The sequence below is a fragment of the Lissotriton helveticus genome, chromosome 6 (genome assembly GCF_964261635.1).
Source record: "Lissotriton helveticus chromosome 6, aLisHel1.1, whole genome shotgun sequence".
Lineage (NCBI taxonomy): Eukaryota > Metazoa > Chordata > Amphibia > Caudata > Salamandridae > Lissotriton > Lissotriton helveticus.
In genome coordinates this window covers 356,055,361-356,074,759 of record NC_136067.1, presented here as the reverse complement: position 1 = coordinate 356,074,759, position 19,399 = coordinate 356,055,361, and the positions used below count along the sequence as shown (strand labels likewise).

At 41.8% G+C, this 19,399-nt stretch overlaps 1 protein-coding gene across 5 annotated transcripts in view; it reads left to right on the top strand.

The window, feature by feature from the left end:
- The window catches only part of LPIN1 (lipin 1), a 478,422-nt gene that overhangs the window by 338,243 nt on the left and 120,780 nt on the right, over positions 1–19,399 (top strand). For all 5 annotated transcript variants that reach the window (XM_078647786.1, XM_078647790.1, XM_078647788.1 and 2 more), the window contains 3 exons: positions 2,798–2,998; positions 4,291–4,386; positions 12,002–12,330. In XM_078647786.1, coding sequence (XP_078503912.1) covers positions 2,807–2,998; positions 4,291–4,386; positions 12,002–12,330 — 617 coding nt within the window. In that variant the 5' untranslated portion in view covers positions 2,798–2,806. The remainder of the gene's footprint in view (positions 1–2,797; positions 2,999–4,290; positions 4,387–12,001; positions 12,331–19,399) is intronic.

Genomic DNA, 19,399 nt, shown 5'->3' with positions numbered 1-19,399 from the left:
TGTGGGGCCACCAGGCTTTCCCTGGCAGCCCTGAAAGGAAACAATGATGTAATGTCTTTTCACAAAAGATTGGACAGTCTGTCCATAGACCAACAACCCGATGCAAGTTGGGCCATCAGCCAATGCTTTCTTCTAGTAGAACCAGTATACATTCTGCCATGGAAAACATGTTGGTACTCCAACTTTAAATAGAAGGGTAAATGTGGTAGTCTACCACATTTTTGGCTGTGTACTCTGCCCACCAAACTCTAAAAAAGTACCTAAATTGGCCTCTTTCATAAATTGACAATAAAACATACATTTTAACAGATTAAAAAAATTGAGAATGCTTTCGGAGTGAGCACGAGTGAAGGAGCAGGTCAAAGAAGGACAACAAATGCAATATAAACGAAACTAATAAAGAGGAAAAAGAGATAAGATAGTCTCACGCATAAGAAGATAAATATAGCATTCAGATGGAAGAATCCTTACCTAAAAGAAACCAGAGTAGAGATAGATAGATAATTCCAGAGAGAAAATCTGTTCTGGGAACCTTGGAGTATACAAACAGGGTAGATCCACCCTCCAGATAACCCTAGAATGTGATGTGTCCTGGAGCTATTCTTATCAGATACACAGTTGGGGATGAGGAGGGCTTAAACAGAGTCCTGTAGTGAATCTACATTATTCCGTTTGGCCACACCGGAGCTTGCATAGTTGAAGGGAGGTCTGTGTGAAGAATGGAATGCTGTAATACTCAGTGAGGGGATCTGGAAAGAGCAGGATTCTACTAGTTTATTGAAGTGCGCTTGAAAATTGAAAGAAAAGTTGAGCCGACAACCTAACCATTGGATACCGAGGTAAGAGAGAGAAAGATGCCAGCAGTAGAAATACAAGACAGACAGGATTCCATCAGATATGAGTGAGATGAAGAGAGGCACAGGAGAAATACTTTTGTTTTTACTTCACATACAATATTTAACCGTTTGCATAAGGGCACTATTTTAAGTGTGCGTTCTCCACCACTGAAGGGTCACTTAGGTACTGTTCCCTGTAAGACAAATGTCAACTTTTTTTTCTGTGCCTCTCTGAATCCCAAGGATTTGTCCACTGCACTGCCTCACACTTTGTGAATCTCAATCGTACAATATATCACTTGTCTTTATTTTCCTTTGTCCACCATATGCGATATAGAAAGAAGCTTGCATCATGTACTTGATTCTTAGTCTGGGGCATACTGTGAGACTGTGATAGGAGCTGGAGATTTAAGGCAGCCAGAGACAGAGGGTTACCATCGCTTCTGTGTAAATAGCTTGACTGTGATGTTGCATCTTCAGACTTTATTCTGATTGAAGATCTGCATGTTGGTATTTTGAATGCATGGTAAGCAGTGTGTCAATAATGAGCTTGGCAATGATACTGATTTATGTAAATTAGAACAAGGAAGCCTCCAAGGCAGCGTGAGGCCACCTAAGGTAATCCCAAAAATCATCCAACATGCAGTGTGTAGCGGACAACAAAGTGTTCTCTAATGCAGCATCATGTCCTAGATGATGTAGGACTTTTCGGGGTAAAAACATAGTCTCTGGTGGAAGAAGTTTGCTTGGTTGCATATTGCAAGCTTCTGTGTAGCGGGCGAGGTCAGTGTTTTCCTTTATTCATGGTGTGTTTGTTGTAGCTTGAATATCAGTGGCTGATCTGTTTGGCAAACCCTAGTAAACAGCTTGTATCCCACCAGCATCAGTAGTTAATTCTAAGTGGAGTATTTCTTGTAACCTTGCCTTCTGATGTTCCTCAGGACTGAGGGTACTGTAGCACAGAGCTTGTGTGTAGAATGACTCCTTAACCTACAAATGGTCACTGTGGTGACTGGGGACATTTCAGTTGAGACCAAGGGTCAGATTTGTAGTAAGAAATTACTGCATCTTCCCAAAGAACAGGGAAAGTGTTACGGATGGGTGCCGCTGTAGCACGCAGAGCAGGCTGGGCGTCACAGATGGTTGTCCTTGCAGCGTGAAGGTATAAATAAAATACCGGTGCAAACAAAAAGGGTTTGTGTTTGACCAATAAGCAAGAATAATGAGGGCTTAAAATACTATTGTGGTATAGGCAAACTTGTTGTTTACTAACTTTCTAAAAGTGGCACATTCAGAATTGTGACTTCAAGTCCGACTTTACTATTAAAGAGAGTTTTACATTTCAATTCCTCAGCCACCAAACATCACTTTTCTACCTGCTCCCAATCAAGAGTTATCATTTACTAAACATAACAAGGTAACCTAATGTTACATGTCCAATTTTTTAAATACTCATTACCCTGCACTAATAGCTGTTTGGGACCTACCCTAGGGGTGGGGCCTGTATGTTTTAAAAAGGGAGGTTTAAGCTTGACAAAATGTTTTTTTCCAGGTCGAAATTGCAGTTTAAATGTGCACACACAGGGTCCAATGGCAGGCCTGAGGCATATCGAAAAAGGCTACATATATAGGTGGCACAACAAGTTCTGCAGGCCCCCTAGTAGCATTTAGTTTATAGGCCCTGGGTACATGAAGTATCACTTTACTAGGGACTTCCAAGTAAATTAAATGTGTCAATTGGGAATAAGCCATTTTACCATGTTTAAAGGAGAGAGCACAAGCACTCCCGCACGGGTTAACGGTGGTAAAGCGTGCTTAGTCTTTAAGCCAACAAAAACGGGTTCAGAAAACTGGATAGTGAAGGCACAAGGTTAGGGGGTGACCCTGGAGATATGTTTTGCTCTTCACCTTCTCTGAATCAGACGTAAGCATTCATCGCTTTCTTTTACTTTTGTTTCCAGACGCAGACCATGAATTACGTGGGCCAGTTAGCGGGACAAGTATTTGTTACGGTAAAAGAACTTTACAGAGGACTGAATCCTGCCACCTTGTCTGGATGTATTGATGTCATTGTCGTACGCCAGCCAAATGGCAATCTGCAGTGCTCCCCATTCCATGTGCGCTTTGGGAAAATGGGGGTTCTACGTTCTAGGGAGAAAGTGGTAAGTAAACAAAAGCCAAACTGTTATATTTACTGTAATGTGTTCTATATTGTGTTACTTGTGTACTCCACTAAATTTTATTTGGTTGGAAGATGTTTGCCATCTTTCATTTGTTTGAGGTAGTGTAGAATATGAAGCCTTTTCACCAATATCCCTTCAGGATGCAGCAAATCAACACTGCTTTGGTTCGAGACCGGCCCCTGTCTCTCAGAAAGATTCTTACCTCTGATTTAATCTATGTCTCACCCAGGTGCAATGAGCCTATTTTTCTACTCCAAGAGTTTACAGGAACATTCATAAGATGAAAACTACGTAGTCACCTTTACCAATTTGATTTTCCACTTGTGTGGGTGTCAACTAGGTGTATATACTGATGACACAGACATGTTATCTATTGGGGTGCGAGGCAACAGTGCTGATCCTCATTTTGAGTGTTGTCCAAAAACTGGGACTCGAGTTGCAGGAAAAGTCTGCATGCCTTGGGTTTTTCCTAGCTCAAATGTCTCCAGGCAGAAATGTTTGCAGGGAAAATGGTTGGAACTAGGCAAAATGTGAAGGATTTCTGAATGTAAGTGGTCCATACGAAGAACACTGTCCTCCTACCCAAGCACAATCATGGATACCCCTGATGAAATGAATCCATTGACTTCACAGTCCAGATCCATTCTCTGACTTAACCAAGAAGCAACGACTAGCCTTTGCAGGGCAAACACCTCTACTGAATCACAGTAAACGTATTGACTTATCTTCCCAAAAAACGCAGGGAAATTGATCCTGTGTAGTGACACAGCGCCTTCACATATTATACTATCTTTATGTCCGCACTCGGGGCGCATCTCCGCTGTAAGTGTGGACATAAGGATAGTACTCGTAAATGCACTTTGTGATTTCCCAAAGTTGTAAGCTTGGACATACGGCCTAAGTTTAGACCAAATGTTTACGTTAACCTTTGTGAATCGGCCCATAGTGTCTAAACGATACCAGCGACCTTGCTATTGAATGTCTAATATTTCTATCCACACATTACTCCCACACAGAATATCGAGGCCGCCACATCCACAGAAGTAGACTCCTTCTTTCCCAAGCTCAAGAGCCTCTCTGCTTGTTCAGTGTAGAAGCCCACATTGGTGGTCATTGCCACCAGTGTAAGGAGAGGCTGTATGATAAAGCATGCCACCGCCAAAAAACTACATGCGAGGTCTCAATTAATTACCATATGTCTTTAATACAAAAGGAGCGTGTACACCGACATAATGACTTGTTTTTTACTCTTCAAATTGTATGCGTTTTAGGTGGATATCGAGATTAATGGCGAATGTGTGGATCTGCACATGAAACTGGGAGACAACGGAGAAGCTTTTTTTGTCCAGGAAACGGAGAATGACCAAGTAAGGCAATGCTTTGGTTGTAAATGGATCTGTGAATAAGGCTGCTATTGTGTCACAGCAAAAGTAATGGAGAGTTTAACTGTCAGTTCAGAGACTTTTCAGCACAAGACATTCAGGTTCAGTGCGGGAGAAGAATCACTTTACACGTATGGAATAATAAAGGCGCAGTGGAGGCGGTTCCTGTACCCTCCAGGGTTTCTACTGATGGAGTAATTATAGTGATTCAGAACCAGCTGGCTGTGGGTCATGGCAGGTAATAGGTAATTTCCAAAGTTGATGCAAACTTGCCACACAAAGCTTTAAGAACGTCTGCAGTGTATGTGAGTTGTGCGCAGGTGAAGTGGAAGTGAATGGTAGTGCACAGACTGAAGGGTGCAGACATTGTGTGGGAGAAAGGTGTTTAATAATTGTGTTTGTGATGGAAGTTTAAGTACTGATTGGAGAGCATCCAAATAGGAGACTGGGAAGCCAGTGATTCACACATTGTGCAATGGTCTGGGCGAGACAACGCTTACAGTATTGAGACGGACCGGGCGTGCAGGGCTCTTGCCAACATCGTGATGAAAGATGTGTCTTGAAAAGCAAGTTTCTGATTGGTGAAAAAGAAGATGTGGCATCAAGACTTAGAACATTATGGAAGCTGGGAGGGTGTTTGCATTCAGATGGCAGTCTGCATGGGCACCGATGGTTGTGGTGGTGTCATCAGCTCAAATCTCATCTTTGGCTCACTGAACTCCTTTTGGCCTATCATCCGAGAGAATGCTGCTTGTGCATCATTCCTAATTCCCAATAACCAGCACTTGAGTGGAACACAACTCGCCCCTGCAACCAGGCACCAATTTGCCGCATCATTTATGCAGATTTCTTTCCCTTGTAAATTCCATGCTTACACTCTCAACTATCCTGATGATGACCATGCAGATAATATAGGGTTGAAATGCTGGCAACATACCTGGCAATTAGACAAGAGCATTTTTTTGTCTAATTCGGCATGCTGGATTATTTAAAGCTGATTTTGTGCCACCATAATTCTTTACTGTATGTCGGTCCATTGTCTTGCCTAGGACATTTCATGTTGAGCTACAATACATATGTAACGTGTGAACCTCTGTAGCTTGCATATGTAGCTTTTACTTACGTTCAGAAATTAAGTGAATACAGAGAGTTGGGCATTATCTCTGAATTTGAGGTAGATGAAACAAAAAAGCATTTACTGTGTCTTAATGGAAAATAGTGTAAAAAGTAGGGGTGGTCTTGTAGACTTGAAACCGTAAGGATATATGCACTGGACGTTTTGTATATTTTCTCCTTTACCATCTGAACAGGAATATACTACAACATTCTTCCAAGGTCCCCACCTTAGTGGGCATTCAAATAAGGGGTGAAAGGGTACTTACTAAATTAACCCTTTAGGCTTACACTGGTGATTTAAAAGACGATGCAGACATACAGACCAAATGAGCCATAGATTGCTGTGATTAGAGGCCCAAGTTCGACTACATAAAGTTTCGTCTATTATAAAATAATTAATGCACTAAATACAACAAGACCAACTCGTACTTCTGCTTAAGTTCAGGGCAGTATTGAAGGTTGCCACATCCACAGTATATTATAGTTACACACCAATAGACACTAATTAGTGGCAGGTATTCAGTTTATTCATAGAAAAGAGACTTGGGGGAGTAGCTGTCATACTTGATAGACAGAGGAAATGCACTCCAGTTCTTGAGTTACCTTCCAAATCAGGGGAAACTTTTACATCATCTCAGCTCGGTTGCCCTGACTGTTCTGAATCTAAGTAAGGAAGCAGCACACCATTATTCCAGATGTAAAAATTTACATCTGGAGATAAATGCATCACAGTTGTTAAAAAATGTAAATCACTGACAGCGACAAAGTCCGCATTATAGAAAACTACAACTAAAACAACAAACCCTGCTATAAATGGTAGGTGTTCGTCACAGCCACAGACATCTCAGTGTGAATTGTATGTTCCATCACGTGCACTTTGATAAGGATTCTGACTAGGAGGTCCTTCGAGGTCCTCTGTGCTCGAATGATATCATAATCAGAACTGGTAATATACGTGGTCAAAATATGGCAGGCGTATTACACTTCTCTGTGCAAAGTCCAACACCATGTAACCATTACAAAATATGGGGATGCTTAGAGCAGGTGTAACCGATTGAAAAATTGGAGGTTGAATATTCAGTGATAGTCGATTTGGCCAGTAGTTTGTGGCCCACTTTAGAGGCGCATCTTTGTTTCGTTGTGTTAGGATGGATATAGCTGCCATACAGGCAGGGATCTCTCTGCCTTCACTAAAGCTGCTGCTGTGGCACTAAGTGCAAATCTAGTGATGGCCGTTCTGCCCAAGCTAGAGACACATACCCATCTCTATGACCTGTTGGCCGCCTGGTCAGAGGTTTCTGATGGCAGTTTTTGGAAATCCAGCACCACCGTCAACTCTGAGTGGAGTTGAGAACTATGAGTTTTGTGGGGCAGGAACACCACTGATATACAGTGGTGCCGCTGCTCTGCCTCTATCTCAATAACCCCCTAAGAAATGCGAAAGTGCCTAGAGGAAAAGAGTGATTCTCCATAATTAAAGCAGAGGTGATCAGCTTCAGCCTGAGCACGGCATGTCTGAAGAGAGACATTATCATCCTAAAGGAAAAGTCACATCCAAACTCTGAGAGTGTGGTTTTTTATCAATAATTGCAACATTTCTTGAGGTGGCTCTATGGTTCTCTCCACCTAGTGGAAGCTTCATTTCCATAACCTATCTCACTAAAGGCTCCCATGTATGTCTGCTGGATCTGTGGGGGCTATGACTCACATTTAATGTAAAGTTGGATTTCAGGAATGTGACAGAAAATAGGATCTTGTGGACAGATTACCATGCATTGAAAAGGGCCCATAAAGTCATACCCATCATTTGCTAGATGGTTCATATGCAAACTGATCAAGCTCCCTTGTAACAAAGCCACCATGCATTCCTATATTTTCTTGCAAAACTTCTACTTCTTTTTGTGTTTCTCTTTTTGGTTACATTTGGGGTACATTGCAATCAAAAACAATTTGAAATATCCCTGCCCCAGTCCCTTTCTGGGAGTGTAATTTACAGTTTTGTTTTACCTTCTGTTAGCAATACAATTTATGTTTTGGAGCCTCCGCCTCTTGCTTGGTTACCCTTCTTTGTTCAAGTAGGCCCATGTTTTACCAATTACAGCAACATGCACTACTTTTTTGTACCTATGCTGGCAATAAGCCCAGAGGTACGCCTGATCATGTGAAATGCAAGTGGTTTGTAATGAATGCCGATCAACAAGGATGTACGCAATGTGCAAACCTCTATCCTGGATTACTTCCTTCCATATTTGTAATTATGACTTGTAAATGAAAGCACAGACATTCGGGATAGCGCGTAGAATCAAATGTGTTTAATGCAAAAATAGCCAGCATGCATTCAAAATAGGCAAGCCAATTTCCTTTTCATTGGAACAGAGCTTCGCCCTCAATCAATTGGAGCATGTGATGCCAAAATACATACATTTTGATGCTACATTTATAAAAAAAAATCTCAATGCAAGTGAATGGAAGCAAGAGCACGTGATAGAATCAAAACCAATCCATAGACACTAATGAGTAACTGCCAGTCTGTTCTAGTGGGCAGAATGGCAGAAGATTGAAATAAAAGAAACCTGTATTGCCAGTAAGAGCTGACATTACTACTTTTTGAAATCCTCGCTTCGATGTGCTAACTTAAAAACTAGGCTAAGCTTACTAGAATGGTTCCGCTAAAATGTAAGGTAAATAACGTGGAATAACAATAGAAGAACTCATTTAACATGCAAGCATGTGTGGAATAAAGCTAAGGCTTCAGGGGGCTACAAGCGGGCAAAAACACAAAATCATAATTTATTAATAAAATATAGCAGCACATGCTAAGGCACATTTGTGAATTTGCATTTGCATAGTACACAATCAGTCTGTAGGTATATAGGTAAATTAATGTACGTTCTTAGATTATAATTGGCAATGCTTGCTTTCTCTATTGTGTTGGTAAGTATGAAAACCTGATTGAAATCGTTATTGAAACCTTCTACAGTTCTAAGAGTCAAACTGTGTGAGTTGCGTTCTTGTTCTCTTTAGATATACCTTTCTACACTTATATGTTCCACATTCCCTAAGTCTGAGCAAGATCATGCTGAAGCATGGCTCCGACCGAGCATGATAGCCAAGTCGCATTAATTAACCAAGAGAGTCAAGCTCTCCTAAGACAATGTGTTCCCACCTAGTCTTATGATACAAACAAAAATCACATGCACATGTAAACGTGTTATTTAAATGATGTATATCATGATTACTGCCTGTAGCAGGTTTGGCTGCATGTCAAATAAAAATGGTGACACACTGCAATATTATTAAACAATTAGATTTCTTCCAGTATTATACTCTGTAACTGCTGTGTCAGCAATGTTTGTTTGGATAATTATTATTACCAAATGCAGTAAATAATGTACATCATACTGAGACAACCTGTTTTTTCCTGAACTAAGTGACAACGGTATGCAATTGAGCCTATTGACGTGCTCGTGAACCATGCCAAGAGCACAAGGTTTACGCTTCATGTAATCCGCAGCCATAAGACACTGCCTTCCTTTGTGCTGGGTACTTAGATCTCTGTTCTTAAGCACCTGGATGTTGTTAGCTCTACAAACCCCCAAATGACCGTATTCGTTCAAACTCCATCCAGGCAAATCCCAGTGGAGTCTGTGTTACTGGTTCGTGTGCTGGATGTCGTGAACACATTTACACCGACAGACGCGGCTGGCTGCGAACTTGGGGTCTGATGTATTTAATTTTTTCCCATTCTGGGCCTATCGGAAAATGTGTTCGTCACATATAGACCCTGCTTCTTCCGCTCTTTGTAAACACGTTGCCTTTTCCTCTGTTTACTCTTGTGAGGGCACGCCCAATCTCTTTACTTTGTCTTTAAGATAATACTGGCTGCCATGTATGGTAATGTTTTGTTATCCTAAAGACGGGTTTGAACAGAACAGTCAAAGGAGAATGCTGGCATTTGATGATCATTGTGTCTGTGGCCTGGCATTTACTTGAGTCCCTGATGCGGAAATCAAATGCCACATTCATTTCACCTTTTGAAGCTGAGCCAGTGCTTACCTTTTCATTTCACCTTTTGAAGCTGGGGGTTTCCGGTGCTTGGCACCGGCACTTAATTGTCAACACTGATGCTTCTGACAGTCTGCCACAAGGTGGCGCTGTGTGGAAACTGTACAGATGGCCACAGCAACAGAGAATTATTGATTCAATATACACTAAAAATTACAGATACCTGCCACCTAAGCCATACTTATAGCTTTGGATGCCTGAAATAGTCCGAATTGTCACACTTACAGGAGTGTGATGGTTAGTAGTAGTGCTGTTACCATCATTGGCAGCATGGCAGGGGCAATGCGTGGTGCACGCTGCAATGGCCTCCTGACCAGATCCCTGGCACTTACTTTCTTTTTTTACAAATTAAGCACTGACGATGAGCTAAGGCATACAGGACGAAAGTGAAGAACTCCAGGCCAGATGTTGGTGTAGGGGAAACCATGAGCAGGACTATACTGGCTCAGCTAAATGTCACATTTCACCACCTCTGATAAGCAAGCGACAAGCTTTGGCTCTACGTCCTGAATATACTCATCTTGCTGTTTTCATTATGAAGAGTCTTTTATTTTGTCGGTGTTGGGGTTGTCTATCAAGTGCGATGTGGGAAATTTGAAAGGAAAAGGAGAAAGTTTGGTAAAATATGCAGTCAACAGTAGAAGCAGTCAACAGTAGTTGGGTGCTGGGCCACTCAGACCATCTTTTCTTTAAAAACTTCAAGATGTGCCCTGCGAGTCACAGTCTTTAATAAGGGGAACATAACTACCAGCTCAAATCTAATAATCTAATATTTGGTGCTGTTGGTACTTTTCTGGTACTTTTCTGGGTAAAACTATTATTCAGATGTACTAAAGTCATATTGAGCATGCAGGGTCTGTTTCTCAATGAAGACCACCCCCCACCTCATCAAACCTCATGTCTGTCCCTTTGTGATACTGGTCACAAAGAGACATACACTTGCATCACAGTATTTTCTGAATTCTCATTATTTCCAGGTTTGAGATTAGTTCAGCAAAAGATCCGGACCCATACATTTTAAGGCAGCTGCAGACATTGTTTATTCTTGTACAGATGAGAACTGTGCTGATAGAGTTGGAGGTTTCGGGTAGGAAAGGGCACTTTAAACGTTAAAACCAGCAGCAGACACTCTGTTTGACAAAGACAGAGAGATAAAGTTGCAAGGGTTATGGATGGTAATTTTTCTCTTCTCGTTAGATGATCCAAGTGCTATGGGTATGTCCACCGATGGGTATGTCCACATCTTGGTTTGGTAGCTTGCTGTGCTGTAGGACACAAGCAGCACTTGACTGATCAGGCACAACTAAGCGTAAACATGTCTGGTACTGCTTCTGTTTCAAAGCAGGTCAACCTGGACTGTCTCTTTGGAAATAGGGCAAAAACCCATAGGTTGGCACAGTGAGCAAAAAATGATGGAATGGAACACTCCAAAGAGCAAGTGGCGGAGAATTATTTAAGCATCACATGTATTGCTTTTAGTTTTTGTGTTTATCTTTTTTGTTTTTCTGCATGGCAATTCCGACATATACAAATGCTGATAATGGGTAGTTCATGTCAAGGTCATCTGACCATATCCTTTTGCCGTGCCAGTGCACTCATTGGTAGGAATTAGGACTTACAATTTTGGAATTTCTGCTAGTAGTGCTTTGCTTAAACATGCAGTCTCGCACATTTCTTTATTATTAAAACTACTGGTTGTGCACAAAATAATTACATGTTGCTGAAATGTAGAGACAATAATTGTCAGAGCATTGTTTGATATTGTTCAGATATTGCCGATTAGAACAAGTGAAAAAGGAAATGTTCTAGAGTGCAAGAGGTGAGGACCAAGTAGTAGTGATTTTATAGATGGCGGCAGCACTGTGGAAAGTACTACACCAGGGAAAGGCAAAATCAACTAGCGGCATACCAGGAACAACCATGGACCTAATTCACAAATCTTTCTCTGTCAGTTGAGTCATAGTCCTGTTTTAGGAGTGAGTTACTTATTTTTCAGGATAGATAACCAATGTACTAATTTGAGTAGTTATTTCTTACTTCAGGAATAGGTGTGGCTTAATCATGTCTTTCCAGAAGTAAGATATTCCTGGAGGTAAGACACAGCTACTCACTGGAAAATATTTATAAAACCAGATCCAGAATAGGAAGCCTTTCGTGGAATTGCATCTCTGTCTCGATGCAAAAAACAGTGGTTTATGATCCTTTTTAAAGTATCGCACATTTCCAAGGCCCTGATAGAAAAGCAAATCTTGGGAGTTGGAGAGAGTTGGTGGCCGAGGTTGGCTGCTATCTTTTTGTCTTTGGCTAATACGAAGTCCTCAAGGTGTTACTCTTATAGTTGATATTTTTCAATTTTTTAATATGGATATCAATACGCATATGTCAGTCTAATTGATGTGCTTTTCATGTTTTTCCTCAGGAAATCATTCCTTCTCATCTGGCTACATCCCCCATTCTCTTAGAGGGACTGACTTTAATTGAAGCCCAGTTGAAAAGGAACTCCATAGACAGAGTGAGAAACTTGGATGCTGCTGGGACTGCGCAAGCCTCCACCACCACATACATGTCCCAGAGCGGAACAGAGAATTCAGCCCTGTGTGGCTCTGTGAAGAAAAGACGGCGGAAGCGGCGCAAATCCAAACTAGACAATATAAAGAGAGACGATAACCGAGACACCACTGAGGAAGAAGATATGTTTCCTATCGAGATGAGTTCGGACGAGGAAAACGAGCCACTGGACCATGGAAGGTACAACATGTTTGTTTTGATGCAGGATGTTCTGTAAATGTAAATGTGTTGGACTTGTAAAGCACACAGCTGCCCGTAAGCGTCCCGGCGCTGGAGACCGCTGGGGAACCTGTCCTGGCTTTCCCTGTGAGATGGTCCCTTCTGGGTGTCTCCAAGGTGAAACCAGGCATCCCCGGCATCTGTGGGGGGCCGTTGTAGAGATGAGGCAAGCTTAATGCCCAGAGTTGCCAAGTGTGATCCCTGGTTAGAGTAGGCACCGAGGTGAGAATTGTCGAGTCCGCTGACCCTGGTCCACGACCCTGCCACGTCGGGAATTGAACCCTGGTCCCGGGCCGTTCTCTGCTTCTGGGTCTGCCGCCTCTAACCAGTGAGCCACACCACTCCACTTAGAGTTATGCTCTCTATTGCATAAATATATAATGCAAAGAGGCTTGTATTATATCCATAATCCAGTTACCACTCACCAGATGTCATTTATTGTGTGAGAGGCACCAAGGCATGTGAAACAATATTGTTTGTTTCAGCCAAAAGGAAATATTTTGCAAGAGACATTACCAGATTTCCACAGAGTGGCAGCCTTGAGTACAACTGCGGCTAGACATCTTTTGTAATATAGGGAACTGTTTTGTTCCGCAGAAAAATTGACACTAGAGAAGAAACTATAAAAATTAATAAGTTACCCCGGCTGGGTTGACTTGACTTTAAGGCCACTCTAGGAATTCAAATGGTGGGAAAGTAGGACTAAATCTGTTTGTTTACTTACCTAACGATTATGAAAAGTCAGGCAAAGCAGGGTTGTTCATGTTTGGCCTGGAAGACTGCACAGCTTTCTTTTGAGGTTATTTTAGGTGCCACATTTATTGACTCGGTAGGAAATAAAGGGAGGAAGGGGCGGCACAGATGTCAGAATGGAACCAACCACGATGAGGCCCTGAGTCGCCACTTATTAGTCTACATATAATAATTGTGTATTTTATAGAGTGATTCATACCAGTATTGCCATCTCATCTGTCACCACTCTTAATGGTCAGTGCTATTTTAATGGGACTCAGTTTAGTTACTTTGTAACAATGTTTGACCCACGCGTCCTTGCTGGGATACAAACTGTCGACATGCAGGTCAAATCAGACGTAAAGCAGCAAACGTTTGAATAGCTGAGCCATCTTGCTGGAACAGTAGATAGAGCTCCTGAAGGATAATGGAGGTTTTATTCTTCTGTTGACATGCATGTGATAAAATAAAAGTTAATTTGTGAAATGCACTTACTTCAGATTTGTATGCCATATCTCTAACGCACACCATTGGTATATTATATATTATATTATCTCGACTCCAGGCAAAGTTTTGATGTGGAATGTTAGCTGATTCAAAATTTTTATTTTACATAAACATAAATACAATTTTTAAAAATCAAGGCCTACGTTTCAGGTCTCCACAAAATTTACAGACAGTAGGTCTAGTCTTATGTTTTTCCACAAGACCAGAAAGTGTGCTGATGAGCTGGTAATGTGGTGCTACCTTTGTTCAATTAACTAGCTAGTGGATGAGGGTGACTCCTGTGCACTCCCTGACCAACGGGTAAAGAGCTCCTAAGGGCAGACCTTCCCACGTTTGCAGCACATCCTGTTTGCCTCACTGCACACTGTTCCACAGTGCACCATTCTCAGTGAAACCCAACATTGCAAAATCTTTCTTTCCCAGGAGAGAGCTTGTAGAGTACCTAGCGGTGTGTATGTAAGGTAATGAGCAGTCACTTCCCACTCAGCCACTCTAAACTGGTTCTGGGGCCAGCTTTTGCCTCCACTGAGACTACAGCCAAGCGACTAAAGTATGCTGTGGGATCAAAAGACCCCTCTTCTCTAGACTTTCCTTATCACTTAAGTATAAGAGTACTAGTCTCCCTCTGGTCTCTTTTACGTTGGCTAAGTTGCTAGAAACTTCTAAACTTCCCTGCTTAGTTTCAAAATAGGTCACTTTCCCCTCCCGAGCCAGCCCGTAAGGCAGGGAAAGTATAACTTTTGAAAAGTTAGTTTTCCTATATATTTATCAAAACTCCAACTTCACCATTGACATAGATTTTTAATCAAAATCAAAAAACGTGTTTTTTTGTATTTACATGAAAAAACATCAAAAAACATCTATGTAGCATACTTCAATCTAAAGATTCAGAATCGACCCATTAATTGTACTTTAGCTTTTTTTCCATCAAACCAGCTACATCCCTAACAGTGAAAATAGGTTTTGGAGGCTGATCGGTGTAGGAACGTGCAAACAATTCATTTTTATTTGTGACACACTAAAATGCCAGGCATTCTAGCTTCTAGTCTGCAAGGCTTACCTAGAGGTGACTTACTTAATATTTAAAAGTAGGGGTTCCCTCCGTCAAGAGGTTTATTTTGACAAGCCTTCTTGCAGGTTTAAACGCTTTAGGAGTCAGTCTTCCCATGTTGGTCTGAAGCTATATTTTCCTTGACAGCCTCGTGGATGGCACAATAGGCGTTGCAGTCTATAGGTGACATTTAACTTTCTATGCCAGTAGTGTATTTTCTTACTCCATATACTACGGCCTACAGCCCAGTTTGGGGATTAGCCAGTTTTACCATGTTATAGGGTTCAGAGCACATACATCAGTGATAGGGCAGCTGAATTCCAATGTGCAGAGTTCAAAATCTAGCAACATCATTCCTTAAAAAATGTGAGCGATCATGCAAAAAGAGACACTTACTCATATGTTATAGATAGGCAGAGTGAAATGTTAACGAAACATGCAAAATGCAGGAAAATCATGACATTTCTCAACATTTTGCATTACAGGATTTTGTGTAACTTGTATTACCCGACCTTGCACCTCTTGGGGAAAAAAAAAACATGAAATACCAGCGGGAGACTGGTCCACATAGAAAATGTCTTGCCTAGAGATATTTTCTGCTCAAACCAGTCTCCTGCTAAATATTTTTTTAAAGTATACAAGATAGTGGAAAATCACATTTTACTTCAAAAGCGTAATTTTCATGCGTTTTCGAAATATTATGTGAGAACATTTTTTACAATTTTGGACAACCTTAGGTTAAATATATTTTAATGGTGAATCTTGAGTATCTCTTTCTGTAAATATGATTTATTTGCAGCTTTTCATTTTCATGAGTAAAATTATGTGTATATTTTCCCGCTGTAAGCCTTTGTTTAGTTCAGGCCACCATAAAGGTAGAGCACCTTTGTGTGACATTTGACTTCTAAAGTAGCTGCGTGAGCTCCCGCAAGGTGACTTAGAACAGCGCATTCAGTCGCCCGAACCTCCAATTCTTGCCCACCAATTTGTTGAAATTGCTTTGAACACATGCAGAAAACGTTTTGCAACTAGCAGTTGTTTCAAACTCACAAACATTTCCAGTTCTCCTTCACATACTCGGAGTTTTGCTTATAATTCGAGAATGCTCAGTATTTGAAGAGTATTGTGAAACAATGTGTTCTCCATATCGCTGTATTCTGTATGTACCATAAAAATGGTATCAGAATTCCACAAAATCCGAAGGTTTCCCATAAGAAAGCTACATTTAGATAGTTCCAACGGTGCGTACCTTTTACAAGAAGTCGTTTAGTGCCATCTTGTGGAAAAAAGCACATCTACAACACGATTTCAGTAAGAAATCACGTAGAAAGAGAAGCACAGCACATTATCTCGTTTGGTCAGGCCAAGATCCAGCCTCATGAGTTCATAAAAATAAACTCACGCACACCCAAGCACACACACGGGTATGTTTATGCCGCTACAATGGAAGTAAATGTTAAATAACACGTTATTTGGAGCAAATCTACTAAAAATGGCGGTCACACATTTGTATCTACAGTACTAATGTCATATTGCAACTTATTACGACAGTAGATCGAACTTGATATAAGATGAACACTGTTTACCGATTCACACATTTTATATTCCGATTACTTTACACAACAATTACTCTAATGATCGCAAGCCTTTAAAGATGATTTTATGCTACTGCACACATTTAAACCCTTACATCCTTGTTTTGGTTAAATATCTTTTTGTGTAAAACCGTAAAAAAGGCTGTGCCATGACCCAAATGTGCAGAATATAGTATGATATTTATTATGATTGTTGATGGAGAGCACTGGCATCATGACCCTTTCCAGACTTCACCTCTCACGAGGCATGGGCCCTGCCTACACTCAACAATGCCAATAAATAACGTTACACGTATTTGAAAAGAAAAGCCATGACACAAAGGTGCATAGAAATTGAAAACAAAACTTTTATAATTACATTGCGTCATTGTATAATGCATGCCATCTTGCAGCTGGTCGTAGCTCTGAAACATTCGGATAATGCCTCTATTGGCCTCTGTCCCTGCCTAGAAGAGGTAGTCAAATGGACGAATCAATCATACTTAAAACTAAACAGTGACAAGACCGAGTTGATGATTCTTGGTAATCCATCTCTCTTCAAGGCAGATGTTTTATGGCCAGCTTGCATGGGCCCTGTCCCGGTCCCTAAGACCCAGATGAAGAGTAAAAAGTGTGGGGGCTAGAACACATCCCTGCCTTACTCCACAACAAACTGCAAGGGATCTGCGACTTTATTGTTCTCCCCCATCCTGAACTGTGCTGTGTTGGATGAACGTAATCTAATTAAAACATCTAAAAGATTAATCAGAATACCCTGTTCCTTTAAAATTCTCCAAAGCCTTGCACGCGGGACTAGTTCAAAAGCAGAGCGTAGGTCAACAAATGCCACAAAAAGTTTACCTCCCTTAGCTGCCACTCCCTTCCAATATATGTAGAGAAGGCAGAAAGCTTGATCCAAGGTGCTTATCTTTGCTCGAAAGCCCGCTTGAAAATCACTTAAAATGCGGGGTTCAAGAATCCAATCCTGTATTCGCCCTAGGATTTGCTTACAGAAAATCTTCTATATGAGGTTGATAAGGCTTATTGGCCTATAGCTGGCTTGCTTCGCTCTGTCCCCCTTTTTATAAATAGGGACAACTTCTGCAATTTGCCAAGAGGAAGGAATAGGAATACGCGCTAAGATTGAGATAGTCAAAAGAGTTATGTAAGATCTGATGATTGAGTAGCAGTGTCAAGTAGGCCTGAACCAGAAGATGACCTTGTTCTTGAGTGAGTCTTTTTTTAAATGTTATTTATTTATTTTAAAGGTTTTATATAGCGCTGGCTAGACCCGGAGGTATCAGAGCTCTTTACGTGAGCATCAGATCATAGTTACAGGTTACATCGTTACAAAGGTTACACAGTTATTAGAGCATGGCAACATAGTTACTTGGATGGTCGAGATAAACAATAAGCACAAATACGTAAGTGGAAAAGCAGGCAGGGGGAAGATTCAGGGGAGGAGGAAGGAGCTGGGGAAGTAGACAGGTAATGAAGGCAGGAAAGAGGAGGGGAGGGTGAAGGACACCACATGGGAAGAGGAGGGGAAGGGCGACGGGGAACACAAACCGGTAGACGAGTCACAGCAACGTCCAACGTCCAGTAAGCTGTGATCACAGGGGAAGTGGTATCACTTCCCTATCTCAGTTGCGGGAGGCTCCCTTTACGCAGTGGACTCTTTCAGAGGGGTCTCTGAGACTCCAAGGCCCACATTCTTTATCCTTCCCCAAAAAGGGGAGAGGGAGTGCTTTGGCAAGGGGTGCCATACCGTACCTCAGCTGTGAGTGGCTCCCTTGGCGCAGTGGACTCTCTCAGCGGGTTCCCTGAGACTCCAGAGTATACATTTTGGATCTTTCCCCAACAAGGGGAGAAGGAGTGCTTAGTCAAAGGGCACAAAGGACAGGGGGCTAGGCAGACTATCAAGCAAGATGCGAGATTCAGGGGAGAGGGGATAGGAGCTAGGAGCTAGGGAGATAGACAAAGAGAGAAAGAGTACTAAATGGGAACAAATTTAATTAATGAGGTATTATCTAGCGCTGGCTAGATCCGAGGGAATCAGAGCGCCTTACATGAGGAACAATAATGTTGCAATTTACATCAGTTTAAAGTTACATAAGTATCAAGAAAAGCATTTAAAGAACATAGGGGGACAAGGTGAATGGAGCAAGGAAGGGTAGGGGGATAGGGTAAAGGGGTAGGAGGAAGATAGGACGTAGAGACGAGGGGAAAATCTGCCCAAGGTCCGGCTGGGTAGGTGACGGCAGGGGGGGGGAAGAGGGGGTAGTCCACAACCCATCTCCTCTTTAGCAAAATGGTAGCTCCACCAGGCATCAGCCAAATCGCTAGGTCTCCACAGTCTGGGGTAAGTTCCGCAGGTTCCAAGTACTGATGTGTAGGCAGGTTAGGGGATAGGTTCAAGGTCTGGTCAATGTCCAATTGTTGTCCCGGGGAAGTAAAACAACATGTAGGGGGCTATTAAGGAAGCCATCTTGGGGTCAGGCAAGGGACTGTACTGTACACTGGTTCACTGGTGGCCATCTCAAGGTCAGGCATCTGGCAGTTAAAGTCAATATCCAGGACAGCGGCCGCCAGAGAATAACAAATCCAGAGTGCACACACCATCACATGCACAGACATGCACAAGCACACACAAATGTGAGCAAACACTCATATGCGCACAGACACACACACACAAGCACATAGACAGAAAACATCCAAGAACACAAGCACACATAAAATCCCATGGTCTAATACAAAAACACCCAAATACATTCACACGCAAACATCATCACATGCACAGACATGCACAATCACACACAAATGTGCTCACATTCACATACACGCGGACACGCACACACACACAAGCACACATACAGATACTATCAAAAACACAGGCTCACATGCAATCACATTCTCCAGAACAAAAATATCCAAGGATGTACACGCAAAATACATGCACACACACATACCATCACATGCACAGACATGCACAAGCACACACAAATGTGCGGACACACTCTCATACGTGAACAGAGGGCGCATACAAGTACGCATACAGAAACATCCACACACACACAAGCACACATACAATCCCATGTTCTAATACAAAGACACTCAAATATATGCACACACCATCATACGCACAGACATAAGCACACAAACAGAA